This window comes from Ranitomeya imitator, chromosome 2 (genome assembly GCF_032444005.1).
Source record: "Ranitomeya imitator isolate aRanImi1 chromosome 2, aRanImi1.pri, whole genome shotgun sequence".
In the NCBI taxonomy this organism is placed as follows: domain Eukaryota; kingdom Metazoa; phylum Chordata; class Amphibia; order Anura; family Dendrobatidae; genus Ranitomeya; species Ranitomeya imitator.
Window position 1 is genome coordinate 788,943,328 of NC_091283.1, and position 24,533 is coordinate 788,967,860.

Below are 24,533 nucleotides of genomic sequence, written 5' to 3' on the forward strand. Positions count from 1 at the left end.
ACGTCATGTGATTAAAAACTGACTAGCTGAATCCTTATAAGCTCTATGTAGAAACAGGAGGTCAATTTTCTCTGCACAAGTCATACATCACTGCAAAAGGAGGAGGGAGCAACTGGGTCAGGAGTTGAAGAGGGGAATTATAAATGCAGGGACAAGAGACTTCCTGTTTCTACATAGAGCAGAGAAAAAAAAAGAAGAAGAATTAACTGGGTAGAAAGGCAAAATGAGCAACTGTAAGTGCACAGCGCTATATAATATGATAATTGCAGTATGTAAAGAGGATAAAACCTTTAATGGAGGAGGAGGAGGAGTTCTTCATTAAAGTATGTTCCTCTCTGAAACGCAGTTGCGATTGCGTTTCAAACATGCCCGAGATCATACAGCCAGCGCCTGGACATGCGGCCTATGGTTCGGGAAGGCTCACTAAGTTAATTTGGGGCGAACAATGAAAACAAATAATAGTTTCCCTTTAGGTTTTTCTACCCACTTTCTTTGCTGCCAAAATGTTCAGTGTCCTTCCACATCAGGGGGATCCTTATACCTGGATAAAGAAATAACATAGTTAATCATCTGTGCGCTTTCAAACAAGGATTCTGTAGGTGTCGTGTAAATGTTATAGTGGAACAATAACTTGGACACATTGTTTAGGAGTCATTTTCCAATTTTTACCTAAAAAACAACATCCACCGATATTTTTATAAGTTACCCAGAGGAATTTTGTCACAATTTTCTAAAATTGGAGTAAAGCAATAAAAAAATAAAAAATGCAGGCAGCAGAGATACAAGTGCTCAAATGCAGCGGCGAGGTTTCTCCCTCCCAGCGCAGAATGAGAAAATATACTCAATTTAGAAGCCCATAAAGCAGCTTCTTTACCTCTCTGGGAGATTAAACTAGGATGGCAGCAGGGTCCGTGCTCAGCATTTAGCAGAAGGTGTGAACTGATTCCAAGCTTTTTTTTTTGTTATGACCAGACAGACAGAGCTGGTTCTCCTATACCAGACAAATCACATGGGTGAAAACCTGCCCGCTCATATCCACTGATAGGACGTTTGCTGGTAGAATTAGCAATGATCTATTTTGACGTCGTCAATGCAACAACAAGTGTCATTTTTTTACTGTCTTTTTTTTTTTTTTTTTTACTCATTCCATGTATAAATATCAGAGGATACATGATGACATGCTGCTAACAAAGTGTGCAAGGCTGTGTTCACATGTTGCGTTTTTGCTGCCTTTTTTTCTTTTCAGTTTTTACGTAAATTAATCACTGATTTTTAGAGTACTGACAAAAGTTATGATATTCCAGAAATCTCATGCATTTTTTTTTTTTTTTTTTAAAGTCAGGAAAAAAAAACCATGCTGCAGTTTTCCCAGTTCAATCTACAGCATGTCAATTCTTTCAGTGTTTTTGCAGCATTTTTCACCCATAGAAAGCAATGAGAAAATGAAAAAAAAAAAAAAAAAAAAAAAAAGTGTTTTTAGTCAATAAAACTATTTTTCTTAAAGGGAACCTGCCCCCCCCCCAAAGAACCATCTTGTGCAGCACTAATGCAGCATTAGCACAAACTAATGCAGCATTCTCTGAAGGTGGCTCTTTTATTTGAGGTCCCTGCCAACGTTGAACTATTCATTTTTACAATTTGCCCCTCATACCTTTAGTCTTTCTGGGGGGGAGGGGGGGGATGTCTCCCCCCCCAGATACAAACGCCTCCCAGCCATCCCTCAGCCCCTCCTTGCGCCGCCTCCTCTGCCTTCATTAACATCCCTGGCGCCTGCTCTGTAAGTTCCTTCTTCGGGCATGCGCAGTTTGCGCTGCCCTTCAACTCCCATCACATGATGGGAACTTACAGCGCAGGCGCCAGGGACGTAAATGAAGGAAGTGGAGGCGGCGCCCGGCAATCAGAGGGAATGAGCAATGGCTGGGAGGCGTTTGTGTCCGGGGGGAAAAGACATGCCCCCCGGACAGACTACAGGTATGAGGGGCAAATTATAAAAACAAATATTTCAGCGTTGGAAGGGACCCCAAATAAAAGAGCCACCTTGACAGAATGCAGCATTGGTGCTGCACATGGTGGCTCTTTTAGTTAAAAACGCCAGGGGGAAGGGGGGGGGGGGGTGTTAAGGGGTGACAGGTTCCCTTTAAATACAGTAGGCAAATCACAGAAGAAATCTCCAGCCCAAAAAAAAAAAACTGCAAAAACAGCGAAAGTGCCAAAAAAACTTGCATCTTTGCTTGTCAAGAGAACAGGTTTTGGCTGCTGAAAAAAAAAAAAAAAAAATACAATGTGTGAACACAGCCTATCCATCTCAGTTGACACTTAGCAGTTTGTACATAATCCAACTATTCAATGCTTGACCCTTCGAAAAGGTACATTTTATGCCTGGAGGCGGAAATCTGTGTCATTGCTGTACTTCATTTAATTGTGGCCCTCAAAAACAAAGGAACTGTTGTTTGTAAATGTATTCAGTACAGGTATATTAAAAAAAGAAAAAAAAGGGGAAATATCGGTCCAACGTTCGAGCCAACTAAATGAAATACACTTACAAAATGGAGGGGGGTGGGGGAGGCATACCTACCAGAGGAAGAACTATAGGGTGCCTAGAGCCTAATTGGGCCCAAAAATGTTCTATGGGTCCTTATGGAAAGACCAATACTATTTTGCTAAGTACTACTGAAGCCCCTGAGAGTTGGATCGATCTTTACATGACACCATTGAAACCTGCATTCGATAAACGCCCAATGTCTCCTAATAGACGGACTCTAAATTGGCTGAATTAGTGAATTACTGAATTTAGCCATGTATTGTATTTTTCGGACTATAGGACGCACACCAGGTTTGGATCTTCCTATATTTGGCTAACAGGTTTCTTACTAGTTAAACTTACTTGTTGGTGTACAGAAGCGGAGGGTCAATAACATTAATGTTAATGCACAAGGGTAGGGTAAGGAGGTAATGGATCTATTTTTCATGTTTCACGGCAGCACATGTATTATACACATGTAACTTAACAACATGCATATCATGCACAAACATATACATAGCACTGCTGCATGCACAGCACATACACACAGCTCTGCTACATGGAGTGCGCACACACAGCTCTCCTACAAACGCACATCTCTGCTGCACACTATGTATACACCGCATTTTGAAATTTCTTCCAGGCATGTGACTGCTCACATCTTGAAGGTTCCTTCACCTAGTCAGGACCTGCAGCTTCCTTCAATCTTTAGAGATAGATAGTTTCCTCTTCTGCCCTGCACCGATAATATAGATCAGAGTCGGAGCAGGGGAGGGAGAGCAGTTCTCTCGGTGATCAGGGAGGACACTGTGTCAAGGATTTCCTCGATCACAGTAAACCTTGTGGACGGTCAACTAGAACGTCATCACTGATGTCATATTTAGTGGCTGCTCCATCATAGAGTCGTACTGAGTTTGTGTCAATCAGCTATTCCAAGCATGGTCAGTTCACACACCAAACCTTCTAATATGCACCGAACACTCATATGGGTCCTGAGCATGTGTAGGAGAAACCCTCTGCTAAGGCCACGTTCACACTATCAATAATTGGTCAGTATTTTACCTCAGTATTTGTCAGCCAAAACCAGGAGTGGAACCATTAGAGGAAGAGTATAATAGAAACATATGCACCACTTCTGCATTTATCACCCACTCCTGGTTTTGGCTACAAATACTGAGGTAAAATACTGACCAAATACTGAACTGGGCCTAACATTAATACCGTAATTTAAAAATCCAGAGGATTAAAGCACAAAGAAAGCTGAAAAACATGATCAAGGAAGCTGGGGTTTTGTAGAGGAGTAATAATCAAGTGGAATTTTTTTTTAGCATCGAAAACCCCTTTTAAAAAAAAGTCATTAAGTTCCAGAAACTTTCTAGAATAGCCTGTTGTCTGTGTGCACATGATGAAAAAAGCCATTTCTGGCCATTATATGCTCGTATCTGACATTTTCCACTTATTTCCTCTGCAAGCTCTCTCTCAACTTGACTCAGAGCTGGTGGAAGAGACTAGCTGCTACATTGTCTGCCATACACAGCACAGCGGAGGATTCCTGCACTTCAGTACTTTTAAAGGACACACGGACAAGCAGCAGCACCATGCAGGAGGTTACACAGCAGTACTAAGCTGTGCAGATGTGAATCAAGCTCTAAGGAGAAATAAAAGACTTGTTAGAAAGCTCAGCACCATCTCTCTGCTCCTCACTCATCCTTTCTCCTCTCCTTTCCATAGAGTAGAATGGGATGTCTAACATGACAGCAGTCAGATGGAGTAGAGCTGATTATTTTTTTCTGAGTTGGATGAGGAGTTTCAAGGGCAGGGAGGAGGAGAGGCTGATAAGCCATGAAGGAAACGGATTTATTTAATAAGATATGTTGCAATGTTTATTCTATTCACATCACTTTTAATTTAATTATTTTAACTTCACAAATTTTGACTTATTTTGCAAGTAATCAGTGATAAGGGTGAAAAAACCCTCAAAACAAAAAACAGAATTTTCCCGACTTGTTGGATTACAAACACCCGATCCTTTTCATCCTTTTTCTCTCCTGCGACAGATACCTGCCTTCATACCTTGACAGCTGAACAAGCCATATGGGAACCTGTAGATTGTGAGCCCTCGCGGGCAGGGTCCTCTCTCCTCCTGTACCAGTTGTGACTTGTATTGTTCAAGATTATTGTACTTTTATTATGTATACCCCTCCTCACATGTAAAGCGCCATGGAATAAATGGCGCTATAATAATAAATAATAATAATAACCTCAACCTGAAACGCGTTGGTGGCGCCATTCAGTGGAACATACAGATACGGTTTCCAGAACAAGTCGCCTTGGTACAAATCTCATCAAGAAATAAAGTTCAGTCTCTACCTTTGTGCTAATGATTAACTTCGGACTGGAGCAGCAGGACAGATAATATGCACGTTGGCTATAGATTAGCGACACGTGGCAGAAACATGCAGAGATATTCACTCCAAGCGCCACAAATGCTGAAGATTGCATCACAATGATCACAAGTAAATGGAAAACACACAAAAGCTGAAAAACTTGTGAGACGCAAATTAAAAGGAGTTTGGTTTTTTTAAGAAATCAGCTGCTGGAAAAGAGAATGAGCGTGCAGCTAATGAATACTCTTCATGCAAGGTCGACGTAAAAATAAAAGTTATAGCTCTTGGAAAAAATCAAAGGAAAAAAAAAAAAAAAAAAAAAAAAAAAAAAAAGTCACCTGATCGGGAATGAGTGTCAAAACCCTGGTGGTGTAATCAGACATGTATGGGCAGATTTATATTGATGCATAAAATGAAACATATGTGCCAGTTATACAATGAGGGTAAAAAAAAGAAAGTAAAAAGAAAAAAAAAAAAAAAAGTATCTATACCTGCACCCAAGGGGTGGGTAAAAAATTCCCTATAATAACTGGTACCTTTTATAAAGAGTTTTCCAGGACAGGCCAAGCGCTCACTCAGTCCAGCATCTGATGACCTGCAAAAAGAAAAAAATATACATATATCATACCAGATTGTGATTGTAGATTTTTCTTAGATTCATACATTTGTGTAGATTATTATGGGGCAGCCGCAAGCAATAGACTGGAGATGTTCATTGACTTCTATGGAGAGTTTTCTAGCCACACTCTGATCTGTGCAGAGGTCATTGTGCAGGTAAGGGGAGGAGGTGAGCTGTGACCATCTACTAGAAATGATGTAATCCTGCATTACAGATGAGTCATCTCTGCAGAACAAGAAGTATCAGTCTATTAATAAAGGGGTCGGCCACTACTAGGACAACCCCTTCTCGATCTGAATGTTTATCCACGTGAAAAAAAAAAAAAAAAGAGGACACCCACACTCACCTGTCAAGCTATACACTGACCCCTTTACATTGGTCCCATGAAGAGATATAATAAAATTACAAAAATGTGAGGGGTGCACTCTCTTTTGTGATACAATGCATACATGGACTATATGCTTTTAAGCAAATATAAATATATTTTCATTCTTTAACAAGTGTGGTATTCTTTTTTAGGGTATGTACGGTAATTTAATTATTTTTCCCCACATTCTAAATTGATTTTTTTGTAAGATGGAATTGCAAACTCGTGTAAAAATCAGGAGGTTCTAAAACATGATTTGTAGTTACACAAAATGTCCAGCAGATGGCACCAAAATCCCATGTAATGAGGTTACAAAACCAGTTTTTGTAAGAGAATAATAGTAGAGCTGATCATAGTCAGAATGATAATAGTGATATTATATTATTAATAAGGGGAGGTTCAGCCCAATCTGACATTATAAGCTAAGCAGACAGCCTTGGTTAGGATATAGCAGCTAAAACAGTTAGTAATGAATCACTGCCTACATTCTGCAGAAAGGGAAGTTTAAGTAAATATGCCAATAAGACTGCTCGCTGCACCTCCAGTGTAACCAAGAGGCTCAGTGTACTGTTGCAACCCTTGGTTTTGCATGTCCCACCTCTTTCACATTGACAGAACTGACTGGCCTGAGCTTTCTCACCAGACAGTCTTCACTGTAGGTAAGCCAGCGCTGCAATCACCAGTGAGGGAGGCAGAATATGCGAAACCAGTGCGCTGAGACTACTGGCTACACCAAGGGTGCTTCCTGCAAGATCAGGCCGTTTCGGAACCCCAGACGAAGGATTGTTCCGAAACGCGCGTCGGGTACGCGCTGACACAGAAGCAGAGCCCTTCCCTCCCCAGGTATATGTGATATTTAGATTTCTGGCTGTACAGCTGCACAATATATTATTACCTTGTCCCTATGGTAGTTACTTGCAAGGGTGGATTCTACTTACTTGAAGCAGGATTTTGGCACATTATCACTTTCTTTACTGCACCTTGTATTTTGCACTTTATGTAAACTATTTTTGAGTATATAACGGGGATATTATACCCCCTCTCCTATTTTTTTTTTTTTTTTTTTTTTTTTTTTTACACAATTTGACTCTGGTTTGGAGATTGTTTTATGTGCAATAATATATTTTTATAAGTTTTTTATACACTTTCCGTGCGCCCTGCATGTGTGCTGAATAGTATTGGTTTTGCACAGCACTTTTTCACTTTATATGAAGCAGATTATGCACATTTTTTAATTTACTATATATATTTTCTCCCCATTTTTTCTCACTTTTTTCAACCCCCCCCCCCCCCCTCTGTCTTTCGTGCAATATATAGTTCTTGTACGGCCTAAGTATTTGAATCCTGGCAAATTGGAGGTTAGAGCGCTGGTGCATATATATAGCAATATAATCCTGTTGTCATGCGGAAGTGTTTGTTTTTAAATATATTTTTGATTATGTAACATTTGGCATTTCCTTTAATAAAGCCATATTTTAATATTCCCGTGCCTTGTATATATTTTCTGGTTTTGGGTCCGTGTGGAATTGCTTTGTTTTTGGCAGTACTCTGCCATAGGCGTACCTTCTGCCGGAGTACCTAGCGCTACTCGCTTCCTGCGGGGAGTGAAGCTGCACGGTGTACTCCTGGATCCGGGCACTGCAGGTCATCAGATTCTTCACTCCATGTAGTATTTGATCCTTCTGGGTGCTGACGGACAGCAGCTTGCGGACCCCCTCCTGCATACGGATTTCAAAGCCGAGCTTCTCCTGGATACAGCCGTCCTGAGGGTAAAGAAACGACACAGAAAATTACAAGAATAAATGCAGAAAATAATTCAGTGGTTGATATCACAAAGCCGAGTAGTGGGCTCCGGTCCTGATGAGCTCTGCGGACAGGGCCGTTCTTTATTATATACATAGAACTTTGGTGACCACCAACCCCACCTTGTCCCTACAAGCCACAGAGGGTCATTATTCCCCACGCAGAACACATCCTGGGACCGAGCGGTATGTTGGTCAGGCTGAATGGGGTTCGTGTTTTTGGGTCCTGGACCAGATCCTAATGAACAGAAAGCACCGACGTATCTGACCCCATTATCAGAAACCTTAGAACACTGGAGATGATAAAACAACAAGGGAGTGACCGGAATGGGAGCAGTTTTTAAGGGTTTTTCCAGGTGATTGGATAGTAGTAAAAAAACAAATACGGGAAGTAGTCACCGTGCGCAAGTCCAGCGCCAGCTCTCCGCTGCTGCTCCAGCAGTGATGGCACGAATACAGCATCACCACTGCAGCCAATCACTGAGCTGTGACATCTACATCAGCAGAGCTCAGTGATTGGCTGCAGCAGTGATGCATGTTGTTGTCGTGAGGTCACTGCTAAAGGTGACTTTACAGACATCACTGTCCCCATTGGGGCTCACAATCTGTATATATTTGGAGTGTGGGAGGAAACCCACCCAAACATGGGGAGAACATACAGACTCCTTGCAGATATTGTCCTTGGTGGCATCTGAACCCAGGACCCCAGTACTGCAAGGCTGCTGTGCTAACCACTGAGCCACCGTGCTGTATTTGTATTTTTACTACTATACAATCATTTGTTCACCACTTTTCTTTAAAAAAAAAAAAAAAAAGGAAATCCCCTTAAAAACACAGACAGGTTAGCATCTTACACAGTATCCGGAAAAACATAGAAGAGGAATTTGGAAACTTCAAGACAACTATATAAAGTGTTCAGAAAGATCAGAAGTGGCGGTGCCCGAGATCAGAGGCGGCGGCGGTGGTGGTGACCGAGATCAGAGGCGGCGGCGGTGGTGGTGACCGAGATCAGAGGTGGCGGCGGTGGTGCCCGAGACCAGAGGCGGCGGCGGCGCCCGAGATCAGAGGCGGCGGCGGTGGTGGTGACCGAGATCAGAGGCGGCGGCGGTGACCGAGATCAGAGGCGGCGGCGGTGGTGCCCGAGACCAGAGGCGGCGGCGCCCGAGATCAGAGGCGGCGGCGGTGACCGAGATCAGAGGAGGAGGCGGTGACCGAGATCAGAGGCGGCGGCGGAGCCCGAAATCAGAGGCGGCGGAGCCCGAAATCAGAGGCGGCGGCGGAGCCCGAAATCAGAGGCGGTGGTGACCGAGATCACAGGCGGCGGCGGAGCCCGAAATCAGAGGCGGTGGTGACCGAGATCACAGGCGGCGGCGGTGCCCGAGATCACAGGCGGCGGCGGAGCCCGAAATCAGAGGCGGTGGTGACCGAGATCAGAGGCGGCGGTGCCCAAGACCAGCAGAGATGTCCAAACAAAGAGCCCAGTGCATCCAGCTCCTTTGTAGCCCTAGTAACCCATTCATGGCCGGTGGCGGCAGCAGCAGCAGCCCGCACAGGACACTCCCTGCAGCCATAGATAACGCAGATTTGAATCACAACTCACCTCCTGGGAGGGGAAGATGGCGCTCTCCCGGATCTTCTTGCGCTTGATCTCCATGCCCAGCGCCGAGCACTTGGCCACGGTGGCCCGGGACCGATCTCCTCGGTGAAACATTTGAATTTGGCGCTGCACTGCGCAGTCGCGCTGCAAGCAAGAATCAAAACGGGTGACGTCACTCCCCGAGCGTTCTACCGCTGCCCCCTGGTTACAGCTGATCCCGGCAGGAGCCGCCTCCGATAGGCTGGCGCGTACCATTCTGACTACACTGGACAGAGTGCACACACGGATCAGCTCACCGCTCAGAGAGGACATTTACCGGACGCTTCTAGTAGTGTAATGGGCTCCGGCCTGTAAGAGCAGATTATCGTGTAGCAGTTTATCGGAACTGGCTAGTGAGACACCCCTCTGTGTAGATGGTACAATCCTCTGAGATTGCTCCTGGAGCAGGTGTCTACATTCAAATAAAGCGCAGCGTGGCGCCATCACTATTAACCCTTTCCGGAATGGGCAATTTTTAGTTGTTTTTTTTTTGTGGGTGGGATTTTATTATTCTTCCAAGAAAGCATTTTTTTTTTTTTACTATGCTATGTTCACACATTGAGTTTTTTATGCGTTTTTTTTTTCCTAAGGCAAAACCTGCTCTCTTGGCAGGTAAAAACTTGCTTAACCCCTTAAGCCCCGAGGGTGGTTTGCACGTTAATGACCGGGCCAATTTTTACAATTCTGACCACTGTCCCTTTATGAGGTTATAACTCTGGAACGCTTCAACGGATCTTGGCGATTCTGACATTGTTTTCTCGTGACATATTGTACTTCATTTTAGTAGTAACATTTATTCGATATAACTTGCGTTTATTTGTGAAAAAAACGGAAATTTGGCGAAAATTTTGAAAATTTCGCAATTTTCCAACTTTAAATTTTTATGCCCTTAAATCACAGAGATATGTCACACAATATACTTAATAAGTAACATTTCCCACATGTCTCCTTTACATCAGCACAATTTTGGAACCAAAATTTTTTTTTGTTAGGGAGTTATAAGGGTTCAAAGTTGACCAGCAATTTCTCATTTTTACAACACCATTTTTTTTTAGGGACCACATCTCATTTGATGTCATTTTGAGGGGTCTATATGATAGAAAATACCCAAGTGTGACACCATTCTAAAAACTGCACCCCTCAAGGTGCTCAAAACCACATTCAAGAAGTTTATTAACCCTTCAGGGGTTTCACAGGAATTTTTGGAATGTTTAAATAAAAATGAATATTTAACTTTTTTTCACACAAAATTTATTTCAGCTCCAATTTGTTTTATTTTACCAAGGGTAACAGGATAAAATGGACCCCAAACATTGTTGTACAATCTGTACTGAGTACGCTGATACCCCATATGTGGGGGTAAACCACTGTTTGGGCGCATGGCAGAGCTCGGAAGGGAAGGAGCGCCATTTGACTTTTAAATGCAAAATTGACAGGAATTGAGATGGGACACCATGTTGCGTTTGGAGAGCCACTGATGTGCCTAAACATTGAAACCCCCCACAAGTGACACCATTTTGGAAAGTAGACACCCTAAGGAACTTATCTAGATGTGTGGTGACCACTTTGACCCACCAATTGCTTCACAGAAGTTTATAATGCAGAGCCGTAAAAATAAAAAATCATATTTTTTCACAAAAATGATCTTTTCGCCCCCAATTTTTTATTTTCCCAAGAGTAAGAGAAGAAATTGAACCTCAAAAATTGTTGGCCAATTTGTCCTGAGTACGCTGATACCCCGTATATGGGTGTAAACCATTGTTTGGGCGTATGGCAGAGCTCGGAAGGGAAGGAGCGCCATTTTACTTTTCAATGCAAAATTGACTGGAATTGAGATGGGATGCCATGTTGCGTTTGGAGAGCCCCTGATGTGCCTAAACATTGAAATCCCCACAAGTGACACCATTTTGGAAAGTAGACCCCTTAAGGAACTTATCTAGAGGTGTGGTGAGCACTTTGACCCAACAAGTGCTTCACAGAAGTTTATAATGCAGAGCCGTAAAAATAAAAAATCATATTTTTTCACAAAAATAATCTTTTCGCCACCAATTTTTTATTTTCCCAAGGGTAAGAGAAGAAATTAGACCACAAAAGTTGTTGTGCAATTTGTCCTGAGTGCGACGATACCCCATATGTGGGGGTAAACCACTGTTTGGGCGCATTGCAGAGCTCGGAAGGAAAGGAGCGCCATTTGACTTTTCAATGCAAAATTGACTGGAATTGAGATGGGACGCCATGTTGCGTTTGGAGAGCCCCTGATGTGCCTAAACATTGGAACCCCTCACAAGTGACACCATTTTGAAAAGTAGACCCCTTAAGGAACTTATCTAGATGTGTGGTGAGCACTTTGACCCAACAAGTGCTTCACAGAAGTTTATAATGCAGAGCCGTAAAAATAAAAAATCTTATTTTTTCACAAAAATGATCTTTTCGCCCCCAATTTTTTATTTTCCCAAGGGTAAGAGAAGAAATTAGACCACAAAAGTTGTTGTGCAATTTGTCCTGAGTGCGACGATACCCCATATGTGGGGGTAAACCACTTTTTGGGTGCATAGCAGAGCTCGGAAGGGAAGGAGCGCCATTTGACTTTTCAATGCAAAATTGACTGGAATTAAGATGGGACGCCATGTTGGTTTGGAGAGCCCCTGATGTGCCTAAACATTAAAAACCCCCACAAGTGACACCATTTTGGAAACTAGACCCTCTAAGGAACTTATCTAGATGTGTTTTGAGAGCTTTGAACCCCCAAGTGTTTCACTACAGTTTATAACGCAGAGCCGTTAAAATAAATTTATTTTTTTTTCGCAAAAATTTTTTAGCCCCCAGTTTTGTATTTTCACAAGGGTAACATAATAAATTGGACCCCAAAAGTTGTTGTCCAATTTGTCCTGAGTACGCTGATACCCCATATGTGGGGGGGAACCACTGTTTGGGCGCATGGCAGAGCTCGGAAGGGAAGGAGCGCCATTTGGAATGCAGACTTAGATGGATTGGTCTGCAGGAGTCACGTTGCATTTGCAGAGCCCCTGATGTACCCAAACAGTACAAACCCCCCACAAGTGACCCCATATTAGAAACTAGACCTCCCATGGAACTTATCTAGATGTGTTGTGAGAACTTTGAACCCCTAAGTGTTTCACTACAGTTTATAACGCAGACCCGTGAAAATAAAAATTCTTTTTTTTTTTCACAAAAATGATTTTTTAGCCCCCAGCTTTGTATTTTTACAAGGGTAACAGAATAAATTGGACCCCAAAAGTTGTTGTTCAATTTGTCCTGAGTACGCTGATACCCCATATGTGGGGGGGAACCACTGTTTGGGCTCATGGCAGAGCTCGGAAGGGAAGGAGCGCCATTTGGAATGCAGACTTAGATGGATTGGTCTGCAGGCGTCACGTTGCATTTGCAGAGCCCCTGATGTACCCAAACAGTAGAAACCACCCACAAGTGACCCCATATTGGAAACTAGACCTCCCATGGAACTTATCTAGATGTGTTGTGAAAACTTTGAACCCCCAAGTGTTTCACTACAGTTTACAACGCAGAGCCGTGAAAATAAAAATCCTTTTTTTTCCCACAAAAATGATTTTTAGCCCCCCAAATTTTTATTTTCCCAAGGATAACAAGAGAACTTGGACCCAAAAAGTTGTTGTCCAATTTGTCTCGAGTACGCTGATACCCCATATGTTGGGGTAAACCCCTGTTTGGGCGCACGGGAGAGCTCGGAAGTGAAGGAGCACGGTTTTACTTTTTCAATGCAGAATTGGCTGGAATTGAGATCGGACGCCATGTCGCGTTTGGAGAGCCCCTGATGTGTCTAAACAGTGGAAACCCCCCAATTATAAATGAAACCCTAATCCAAACGCACCACTAACCCTAATCCCAACTGTAACTCTAACCACACACCTAACCCAGACACACCCCTAATTCTAATCCCAACCCTAATCCCAACCGTAAATGTAATCCAAACCCTAACCCTAGCCCCAACCCTAGCCCTAACCCTAACCGGAAAATGGAAATAAATACATTTTTTTTAAATTTTATTATTTTTCCCTAAGGCTAGGTTCACATTGCGTTAGGGAAATCCGTTTAGCACTAGCGGATTGCGCTAACACAATGTCTTTTTAGGTGTCGTGTTTAGTGGTCGCGTTAACGTCCCCGCTCTGGAAGATCGGGGATCGGACCTCGGGCGCGCCGCGGACGCTGCAAGCAGCGTCTGAGGCGCGCCACAAAAGAATGGCACCTTGCTAGCACGAGCCGAAAATGGCACGCTCTAGCGATGCGCTACACCTGAAAATCACATTGCTGTCAATGGTTGTGCTAACGGACCCGTTGCACGGCGTTAATTGTGACATTTTCGCCGTGCAACGCTGTCCGTTAGCGTTAACCCATTAACGCAATGTGAACCTAGCCTAACTAAGGGGGTGATGAAGGGGGGTTTGATTTACTTTTATAGCGAGTTTTTTGGCGGATTTTTATGATTGGCAGCCGTCACACACTAAAAGACGCTTTTTATAGCAAAAAAGTTTTTGCGTCTCCACATTTTGAGACCTATAATTTTTCCATATTTTGGTCCACAGAGTCATGTGAGGTCTTGTTTTTTGCGGGACGAGTTGACGTTTTTATCGGTTACATTTTCGGACACGTGACAGTTTTTGATCGCTTTTTATTCCGATTTTTTTGTGAGGCAGAATGACCAAAAACCAGCTATTCATGAATTTCTTTTGGGGGAGGCGTTTATACCGTTCCGCATTTGGTAAAATTGATGAAGCAGTTTTATTCTTCGGGTCAGTACGATTACAGCGATACCTCATTTATATCATTTTTTTTATGTTTTGGCGCTTTTATACGATAAAAGCTATTTTATAGAAAAAATAATTATTTTGGCATCGCTTTATTCTGCGGACTATAACTTTTTTATTTTTTTGGTTATGATGCTATATGGCGGCTCGTTTTTTGCGGGACAAGATGACGTTTTCAGAGGTACCATGGTTATTTATATCCGTCTTTTTGATCGCGTGTTATTCCACTTTTTGTTCAGCGTTATGATAATAAAGCGTTGTTTTTTGGCTCTTTTTTTTTTTTTTTCTTACGGTGTTCACTGAAGGGGTTAACTAGTGGGCCAGTTTTATAGGTCGGGTCGTTACGGACGCGGCGATACTAAATATGTGTACTTTTATTGTTTTTTTGTTTTTTTTTTTATGTAAAGAAATGTATTTATGGGAATAATATTTTTTTTTTTCTGCTTTATTTAGGAATTTTTTTTTTATTTTTTTTTTTACAAGTGTGGAAATTTTTTTTTTTACTTTTTCACTTTGTCCCAGGGGGGGACATCACAGATCACCGATCTGACAGTGTGCACAGCACTCTATCAGATCGGTGATCTGACATACAGCCGGGCAGGATTAGAGCTGCAGCTGCAGCCTGATCCTGACCCGGAAGTGCTCCCTGCAGGACCCGGATGCAGCCCGGCGGCCATTTTGGATCCGGGGACTGCAGGGAGAAGACGCTCGGTACACGGTGAGCACATCACCGTGTACCGATCGTCTCAGGGAAGCCCGCAGGGAGCCCCCTCCCTGCGCGATGCTTCCCTGCACCGCCGGCACACCGCGATCATCTTTGATCGCGGTGTGCCGGGGGTTAATGTGCCGGGAGCGGTCCGTGACCGCTCCTGGCACATAGTGCCGGATGTCAGCTGCGATAGGCAGCTGACACCCGGCCGCGATCGGCCGCGCTCCCCCCGTGAGCGCGGCCGATCGCATATGACGTACTATCCCGTCCATGGGAATTAAGTCCCAGGTCACCTGGACGGGATAGTACGTCATATGGGATTAAGGGGTTAATAAAAGCAGGTTTTGCTTAGTTTTTGTGGGGGTTTTTTGCTGTGTTTTTGTCAGGGGACATTTTGTCACTTGTTCATGCTGATAAAGTTTAGCACACAAAAAAATAATTGATTCAACATCATCAGGTTTTGGCACAAAAAATGCAGCACAACCTGATACCTAGGTTTTTTTTTTCATCACCCGTTGCTTTCAATGGGTGAAAAACGCTGAAATAACTGACTTTCTCCATTTTGCAAAACCTCAGGTTTTGCACAAAATCCTGTGGACAAAAAAAAAAAAAACAACCTGCGTGCATGAGATTTCTGAAATATCGGATTTTGCTGGTACTGTAAAATACAACTGAAAATTTGTATAAAAACATAAAAAAAAAATGCAACGTGTGAACATAGCCTAATACACCTGCGGATTTTCTGCATCTATTCCAATTCTGTTGCGAAAATCAGCACATAAAACTCAGCGTACCCGCAAGAGAAACTGACGTTGTGGGATTTCCACACAGTCTTCCTAGAACAGGGGTCAGGAACCTTTTTGGCTAAGAGAGCCGTAAACGCCACATATTTTGAAATATAATTCCGCGAGAGCCGTACAATATGTTTAAAGGGCCATTGACAGATCAATCGCTCCAATGTTCACTTAGTACAGCAAGGAATGCTCCTCCCTGCTGTATAAAGCCACAACTGGACTGAAACAATGGTAATTAGCAGTAAAAAATTAAATAAATAACTTACATTGTGAGCTTGCGATGCATGACATCAGTCCAGCAGTCTGGCTTCTTCTTTTTCCTGCGCATGACTGGAAGCTGGCATTCTTCCCACCTGATGTTGAGAGAATGCCAGCTTTGAGGCATTCGCAGAAGAAAGAAGCTGGAATGTTGGACATGTCACACAACGCATTGTCAGTTATGTCAATTGTCTATTTTATTATTGTATCCATCCTGCCCCATGTCTCCAATCATGCCCCGTGTCTACATTCTGCCCATGCCTCCAGTCCTGCCCCCAGTGTGTCCAGCATATTACCCCCAGTGTGTCCAGCATATTACCCCCAGTGTGTCCAGCAATCTGCCCCAGTATGTCCAGCATATTGCCCCCAGACAGTGTGTCCAGCAATCTGCCCCAGTGTGTCCAGCATATTACCACCAGTGTGTCCAGCAATCTGGCCCAGTGTCTCCAGCATTGCCCCAGTGTATCCAGCATTGCCCCAGTGTGTCCAGCAATCATCTGCCCCAGTGTCTCCAGCAATCTGCCCCAGTGTCTCCAGCAATCTGCCCCAGTGTCTCCAGCAATCTGCCCCAGTGTCTCCAGCAATCTGCCCCAGTGTCTCCAGCATTCTGCCCCCAGTGTCTCCAGCAATCTGCCCCCAGTGTGTCCTCCAATCTGCCCCACTGTCTCCAGCATTGCCCCCAGTGTGTCCTCCAATCTGCCTCACTGTCTCCAGCATTCTGCCCCACTGTCTCCAGCAATCTGCCCCACTGTCTCCAGCAATCTGCCCCACTGTCTCCAGCAATCTGCCCCACTGTGTCCTCCAGCATTGCCCCCCCAGTGTGTCCTCCAATCTGCCTCACTGTCTCCATCATTGCCCCCAGTGTGTCCTCCAATCTGCCCCAGTGTTTCCAGCTTTGCCCCCCAGTGTGTCCTCCAGTCTGCCCCACTGTCTCCAGCACTGCCCCCAGTGTGTCCTCCAATCTGCCCCAGTGTCTCCAGCATTGCCCCCCCCAGTGTGTCCTCCAATCTGCCTCACTGTCTCCAGCAATCTGCCCCACTGTCTCCAGCAATCTGCCCCACTGTGTCCTCCAGCATTGCCCCCCCAGTGTGTCCTCCAATCTGCCTCACTGTCTCCATCATTGCCCCCAGTGTGTCCTCCAATCTGCCCCAGTGTCTCCAGCATTGCCCCCCAGTGTGTCCTCCAGCATTGCCCCCCACTCCCCCAGTGTGTCCACCGATAACTGATCCAAAAAAAACAAAAAAAAAACAAGCAGTCTCCTCACCTGTCCGCGCTCCAGGCGGCGAGCTCCCTGCAGCAGCGCACACTCGCCGGCGACTGACAATGACGTCAGACGCCGGCGACGTGTGTGCTGCGGCCGACATCAGCCGCCAGCCTCCAATTGGCTGGCGGCTGTTGTTGTTAACTATTGATGTGCGGGCGCGCGCCCGCACATCAATAGGAAACCGCCGCAGCGCTGCAAGGGGCCCGGTGAGCAGATGAGAAGGGGCCCGATGCGGCCCCCTCTCTCCGCCCACCGGGTCCGGGGGGCACATAAACGCCGGCGGCGGCGGCCGGCACGGGCCGGCATTCACAAATGATTATCAGAGGGTTAATCTGCGGTAGCCCAGGGCCCCCCCAGACCACTGGGCCCTGGGCTACCGCCCATATTGACCCTCTGATAATCCGTCCCTGGAAGTAAGTGACGGAAGTGTGCGGGAGCAGGAGGCGGACATAGTGCGGTGACCAGGGGCGTCTGACTTGCCGGCCCCGGGCCCCCTGTCTGCGAGCCAGATACGGCCATCAAAAGAGCCATATCTGGCTCGCGAGCCATAGGTTCCCGACCCCTGCTATAAGAATAACGGCCCACATAGTCCTCCATACAGTATAACAGCATCACATAGTCCTCCACACAGTATAACGGCCCCACATAGTCCTCCATACAGTATAATGGCCCCATGTAATCCTCCATACAGTATAACGGCCCCAAATAGTCCTCCATACAGTATAATGGCCCCACATAGTTCTCCATACAGTATAATGGCACCACATAGTCCTCCATTCAGTATAATGGCCCCACATAGTCCTCCATTCAGTATAATGGCCCCACATAGTCGTCCATACAGTATAACGGCACCACATAGTCCTCCATACAGTATAACGGCACCACATAGTCCTCCATACAGTATAACGGCACCACATAGTCCTCCATACAGTATAACGGCCCCACATAGTCCTCCATACAGTATAACGGCCCCACATAGTCCTCCATACATTATAACAGCACCACATAGTCCTCCATACAGTATAATGGCCCCATATAGTCCTCCATACAGTATAATGGCACCACATAGTCCTCCATACAATATAATGGCACCACATAGTCCTCCATACAGTATAACGGCCCCACATAGTCCTCCATACAGTATAATGGCCCCACATAGTCCTCCATACAGTATAATGGCCCCACATAGTCCTCCATACAGTATAACGGCCCCACATAGTCCTCCATACAGTATAACGGCCCCACATAGTCCTCCATACAGTATAATGGCCCCACATAGTCCTCCATACAGTATAACGGCCCCACATAGTCCTCCATACAGTATAATGGCACCACATAGTCCTCCATACAGTATAACGGCACCACATAGTCCTCCATACAGTATAACGGCACCACATAGTCCTCCATACAGTATAACGGCCCCACATAGTCCTCCATACATTATAACAGCACCACATAGTCCTCCATACAGTATAATGGCCCCATATAGTCCTCCATACAGTATAATGGCACCACATAGTCCTCCATACATTATAACGGCACCACATAGTCCTCCATACAGTATAATGGCACCATATAGTCCTCCATACAATATAATGGCACCACATAGTCCTCCATACAGTATAACGGCCCCACATAGTCCTCCATACAGTATAATGGCCCCACATAGTCCTCCATGCAGTATAATAATGGGTCCTGCATAGCCTTCCATACAGTATAATAGCTCCACATAGTGCTCCATACAGTATATGAGGCCCCTTCTATCCGATGCCCCACTGCTCCGGTCTCGGCAGCGAGTGCTCTGAACCTCTGCACTGCTTGGCACAGAGGGTGCGCTGGATTGACGTCATTGTCCCCAACATGCTGAGAAGTCAGATGCAGAGGGAGAATGATGGCGGCGGGAGCGTAAGCTGATGGCTCCCTCTTTCATCATTGTTTTCAACTGCATGAAAGATGCTGATACAGTTGAAAGTGCAATGCCAGGCGGGCCAGAGTTTGACATGTGTACCTTAGAGGGATCACCCACTGGGTCAGAAAAGCATTAGAACTAATGTCAGACTTCTATTTGTGCAAGAAACTGAACAAAGGTGTCACTTAGGGGACGTTCCCATGATCAATGTTTGTTAAGGCTTTCAGCTGAATATCCGCATAAATCTCAGCTCAACTGCATTTTCATAGCCAGTTAAGGTAAAGCAGGCAGCTGTGGGCTGATATTAGCATGCTAGGAAGGTCCATGCTAGGTAGCCCGCGGCCACCCCAAAATTCGTGCATCACATTAGATGTGACAATCCTGGCCCTTTGCCCGTCTCTTCCGGATTTGACAAAAAACATATCTGTCATAAATCCCAGGGGTTAGTAATGGAGAGGTATCGGACACCCAGACACACTTTCCCTCTTTCACCTATTTATTACAAACAATGTTAACAGGCAGGTCCTCCAAAGTAATCCACGTTCCTCAATGTCTGGTGAATATGAATAGCAGTAAAGTGACCGTTGTTCACTGGCGCTGGGCAGTGGCTCACTTTACTGTCATTAACATTCACCGGAGACATCGAGGAATGTAGATTACATCGGACCTGCATGTCAACATTTTGAGTAATAAATTGGTGAACGTGGGCGTATGTAACGTTTTTATATCTTTTTATATCTTTCTGGACTACTTTAGATTCGTTGGATTACCCCAGGCCTGAATTTTTATTCTTTTGGGGGGAAATAAATTGGTGAGAGATAATGTGGGGGGAGTCTTTATTCAAGTAAAATATTTTTGTATGTGTGTGGGATTTCATTTTTAAAACCAGTTTAGTAATGGGGGTGTCCGGTCTCTCCATTACTGGCCCCTGGGCTTTATGCCAGCTGACATCAACCCCCAGAAATATTACCCTGATTGTCACTGCACCAGTGCAGGAAGAGCCGGGCAAAGTGCCCGAATTGACCCTTCTAATGTGATGCGCCAATTCTGGACTGGCTGCGGGCTAATATTTTTAGGCTGTGCACCAAATAACCAGGGACCTTCCAAACCTAATAATATCAGCCCGCAGCTATCTGCTTTACCATGACTGGTTATCAAAAATAGGGGGACGCCATGTCATTTTTTTATTTATTAAAACAAGGCTAAAAACGCAAAAATACGCTGAGCCCTGAATGCTAATAATTCGGACCGTGGGCACGCAGGCTTATAGAGCACAAATTACTTGTATTGCAAGTAAATGTTTATCAAAAGCACTATGACATTTTTATTTTTGGTAGAATCAATAGCTATGGCACCTGTACAGTTATTTTTTTTTTGCAAAAGCCCTATTCTGTCCCCTCCCCCACACCATGAGGCATGGGACAGAAATGAAAAGGTAAGCTGGACATAAAGAAAACAGGGATAACCAAAGACCTCTATCATACAAAAGCACTAACCAACAATAGGGAGGAGGTTAGGGACAGGGAGGAATAAACTAAATGGGAAAAGGGAACGGGATAAAAACACACCCATACAACAGCAAACTACAGACCACCACAACTCCAAACTTCAACTATTTAGCTTTAGCACCCAGCACAGGAAGATGACTGTCCAATAGCAACAACGAACTGCTATCCATCACAATGTCTCCTAAGAGCAAGGAAGACGAGCTTTCACCAGCGGGACAGAGGGTCTGGCCAGGTTTTATAGGAAGAGTTAATGACCAGATCAGAAGCAGCTGAAATTGACCTGCTTGTTTCTGACCAGCATAGGAAGGGTTGTTGACCTCTTTGGCACTAAAGGAAACCAAATAAATTTAATGTGGGATCGAAATACACGGCTAAATAAAAGCTCTGCGATTTTATAATAAGCGGTGATCTTCTGCCCCCAGATCTCCCAGGTTGGCGTGACACTCACTCGACCCCGGGTGCATCAGTGTCAGCGCGAATTTTCCGTCGACATTGAAATGAAATGAAACACTATTTCACTGCTGACACACAGACTTAAAAAGCTAGACTTCAGGTTGCCAAAATTTACATGAATAAGCCAAAATCCTTCCGGGAAAGCATCTTGTGGGCAGATGAGTCTAAGATAGCGCTTTTTGGTAAAGCACATCATTCTACTGTCTACTGAATGCGAAATGAGGCCTAGAAAGAAAAGAACGAAGTACTTACAGTCAAACATGATGACGTTTCAGAGATGTTTTGCAGGTGTTTTCCCACCTCCGGCACTCGGTGCCTTAACTGTGTGCAAGGGCAGCATCCCAAAAGGGAAAACCACCTATGCCAAAATATGGTATCCCTCCACAGACAGCTGTTTCGGGGTATTTGCCCCTCATCAGTGTGGAGTAAGAAACTGGCTATTAGGAGCAGTGCCTAGTAAAAGGACTATAAACATAAGGATGAATGACCTCGGGGAGATCAAAACATCCAACACCGCGGAGACACCATCACGTGTTTCTCAACGCAGTGATCCAGAACACTGCTCCCATCCCTTATGGGAAATATGCAAATGCATGTAGAAAAGCCGCGGAGACACCATCACGTGTTTCTCAATGCAAGCAATAAATAGCCAGGTCTTTCACCGGGAAGGAACAACCACGGGAAGGGCAGCATCCAAAAAGGAAAACCACCTATGCCAGTTTCCTACTCCTCACTGATGAGGGGCAAATACCCCGAAACAGCTGTCTGTGGATGGATACCATCCCATGGTTGTTCCTTCCCGGTGAAAGACCTGGCTATTTATTGCTTGCGTTGAGAAACACGTGATGGTGTCTCCGCGGTGTTGGATGTTTTGGTCTCCATGATTACCCTCCTCTCAAATAATTGTAATTTTTCTCCTCCAACGTTATACTTTCTTCCTTCCCCTACTTCCGCTTTTCCTTTTATCTCTCCTCTTTTTTATATTGTGATTTCTTCTCTTTTCTTGTTTTCCAAGTTAATTCACTCCCTAAGGCCATGTTCACACAGTGCGTTTTTTACTGCGGAACCGCAGCGGTTTTGCCGCTGCGGTTCCGCAGCTGTTTTCCATGCAGGGTACATAACAATGTAACCCTATGGAAAACAGTCACTGCTGTGTACATGATCCGTAATTTCGTTTAAAAAGCCGCGCAGAATAGCTGCGGCAAAAAAGAAGGAGCATGTCACTTCTTTTTCCTGAACCGCAGCGGTTCTGCACCCATAGACCTCCATTGTGAGGTCAAAATCGCAGTAAAACCCGCAGATCAAAAATATATCTGCGGGTTTTACTGCGATTTGATGTGCAGAACCGCTGCAGCAGGAAGTGCGGGGGAGCGGGCGGAAGTGCGTGGGCGGAGTGTGGCTGCCCCCCCGTGCTCCGATCCCGCCCCCCCGTGCTCCGATGCCCCCCCCGTGCTCCGATGCCCCCCCCCAGTGCTCCGATGCCCCCCCCGTGCCCTAATCTCCCCCCCTTATACTTACCCGGCGTCCCGGTGTCCGTCCGGCCGTCTTCTCCCTGGGCGCCGCCATCTTGCAAAATGGCGGGCGCATGCGCAGTGCGCCCGCCGAATCTGCCGGCCGGCAGATTCGCTCCAAAGTGCATTTTGATCACTGAGATATAACCTATCTCAGTGATCAAAATAAAAAAATAGTAAATGACACCCCCCCCCCACTTTGTCACCCCCATTGGTAGGGACAATAAAAAAATTAAGAATTTTTTTTTTTTTTTCACTAAGGTTAGAATAGGGGTAGGGTTAGGGTTAGGGGTAGGGTTAGGGGTAGGGTTAGGGTTAGGGTTAGGGGTAGGGTTAGGGGTAGGGTTAGGGTTAGGGTTAGGGGTAGGGTTAGGGGTAGGGTTAGGGGTAGGGTTAGGGTTAGGGTTAGGGGTAGGGTTAGGGTTAGGGGTAGGGTTAGGGTTAGGGTTAGGGGTAGGGTTAGGGGTAGGGTTAGGGGTAGGGTTAGGGGTAGGGTTAGGGGTAGGGTTAGGGTATTTTCAGCCATTTTAGCCCTAAAAAGCTTCCTAGGAAACACACAGTCTCTGCATAGAAAACTGCATAAAAAAAGGATAAAAAAACGCATCAAAAAACGCATCAAAAAAGGACAAAAAAAGGACCAAAAAAAGGACCTGCGTTTTCTGCCAAGAGCTGCAGTTTTTTAAAAAAACTGTCCTGAAAAAAAAAGGATGGAAATCCTGAACGTGTGAACATACCCTTACATCCCTTGTAGTATTCTGTTGAAAACAATGTTTATCAGTCTGTAAACAATAAAAGTATCATTCCGAGAATACTTTTAGGCCATGTTCACACAGTGCGTTTTTTACCGCGGAACCGCGGCGGTTTTGCCGCTGCGGTTCCGCAGCTGTTTTCCATGCAGGGTACAGTACACTGTACCCTATGGAAAACAGGACACACTGTGCACATGGTCCGGAAATTGTAAAAAAAAAAGACGCGCTGAATAGCTCCCGGAAAAAAGAAGGAGCATGTCAATTCTTTTTCCGGAGCCGCAGCGGTTCTGCACCCATAGACCTCCATTGTGAGGTCCAAACCGCAGTAAAACCCGCAGATCAAAAATATATCTGCGGGTTTTACTGCGGTTTGATGTGCAGAACCGCTGCAGCAGGAAGTGCGGGGAGCGGGCGGAAGTGCGTGGGCGGAGTGTGGCTGCCCCCCCCGTGTTCCGATCCCGCCCCCCCGTGCTCCGATGCCCCACCCCCAGTGCTCCGATGCCCCCCCCCCCAGTGCTCCGATGCCCCCCCCCAGTGCTCTGATGCCCCCCCCCCGTGCCCTAATCTCCCCCCCTTATACTCACCCGGCGTCCCGGTGTCCGTCCGGCCGTCTTCTCCCTGGGCGCCGCCATCTTGCAAAATGGCGGGCGCATGCGCAGTGCGCCCGCCGAATCTGCCGGCCGGCAGATTCGTTCCAAAGTGCATTTTGATCACTGAGATATAACCTATCTCAGTGATCAAAATAAAAAAATAGTAAATGACACACCCCCCCCTTTGTCACCCCCATAGGTAGGGACAATAAAAAAAATAAAGAATTTTTTTTTTTTTTTTTTTTCACTAAGGTTAGAATAGGGGTAGGGGTAGGGTTAGGGGTAGGGTTAGGGTTAGGGTTAGGGGTAGGGTTAGGGGTAGGGTTAGGGGTAGGGGTAGGGTTAGGGGTAGGGTTAGGGGTAGGGTTAGGGGTAGGGTTAGGGTTAGGGTTAGGGGTAGGGGTAGGGTTAGGGTATTTTCAGCCATTTTAACCCTAAAAAAATTCCTAGAAAACACACAGACTCTGGCTAGAAAACTGCATCAAAAAAACGCATCAAAAAACGCATCAAAAAACGCATCAAAAACGGACCAAAAAAGGACCAAAAAAAGGACCTGCGTTTTCTGCCAAGAGCTGCAGTTTTTTAAAAAACAGTCAGGAAAAAAAAAGGATGGAAATCCTGAACGTGTGAACATACCCTTATTTTTTTTTTAGC

At 45.3% G+C, this 24,533-nt stretch overlaps 1 protein-coding gene across 2 annotated transcripts in view; it reads right to left on the reverse strand.

Moving 5' to 3' along the window:
• RTKN2 (rhotekin 2) overlaps nt 1–9,469 on the reverse strand; it is a 60,000-nt gene extending 50,531 nt beyond the window's left edge. The window contains exons 1-4 of one of the 2 annotated variants that reach the window (XM_069753622.1): nt 9,297–9,469; nt 7,458–7,657; nt 5,445–5,503; nt 488–541 (exon numbers count right to left, since the gene is read on the reverse strand). In XM_069753622.1, the coding sequence (XP_069609723.1) occupies nt 488–541; nt 5,445–5,503; nt 7,458–7,657; nt 9,297–9,407 (424 nt within the window). In that variant the 5' untranslated portion in view covers nt 9,408–9,469. The remainder of the gene's footprint in view (nt 1–487; nt 542–5,444; nt 5,504–7,457; nt 7,658–9,296) is intronic. The other variant, XM_069753621.1, reaches the window with a different exon arrangement.
• Nucleotides 9,470–24,533: the final 15,064 nt, after the last annotated feature.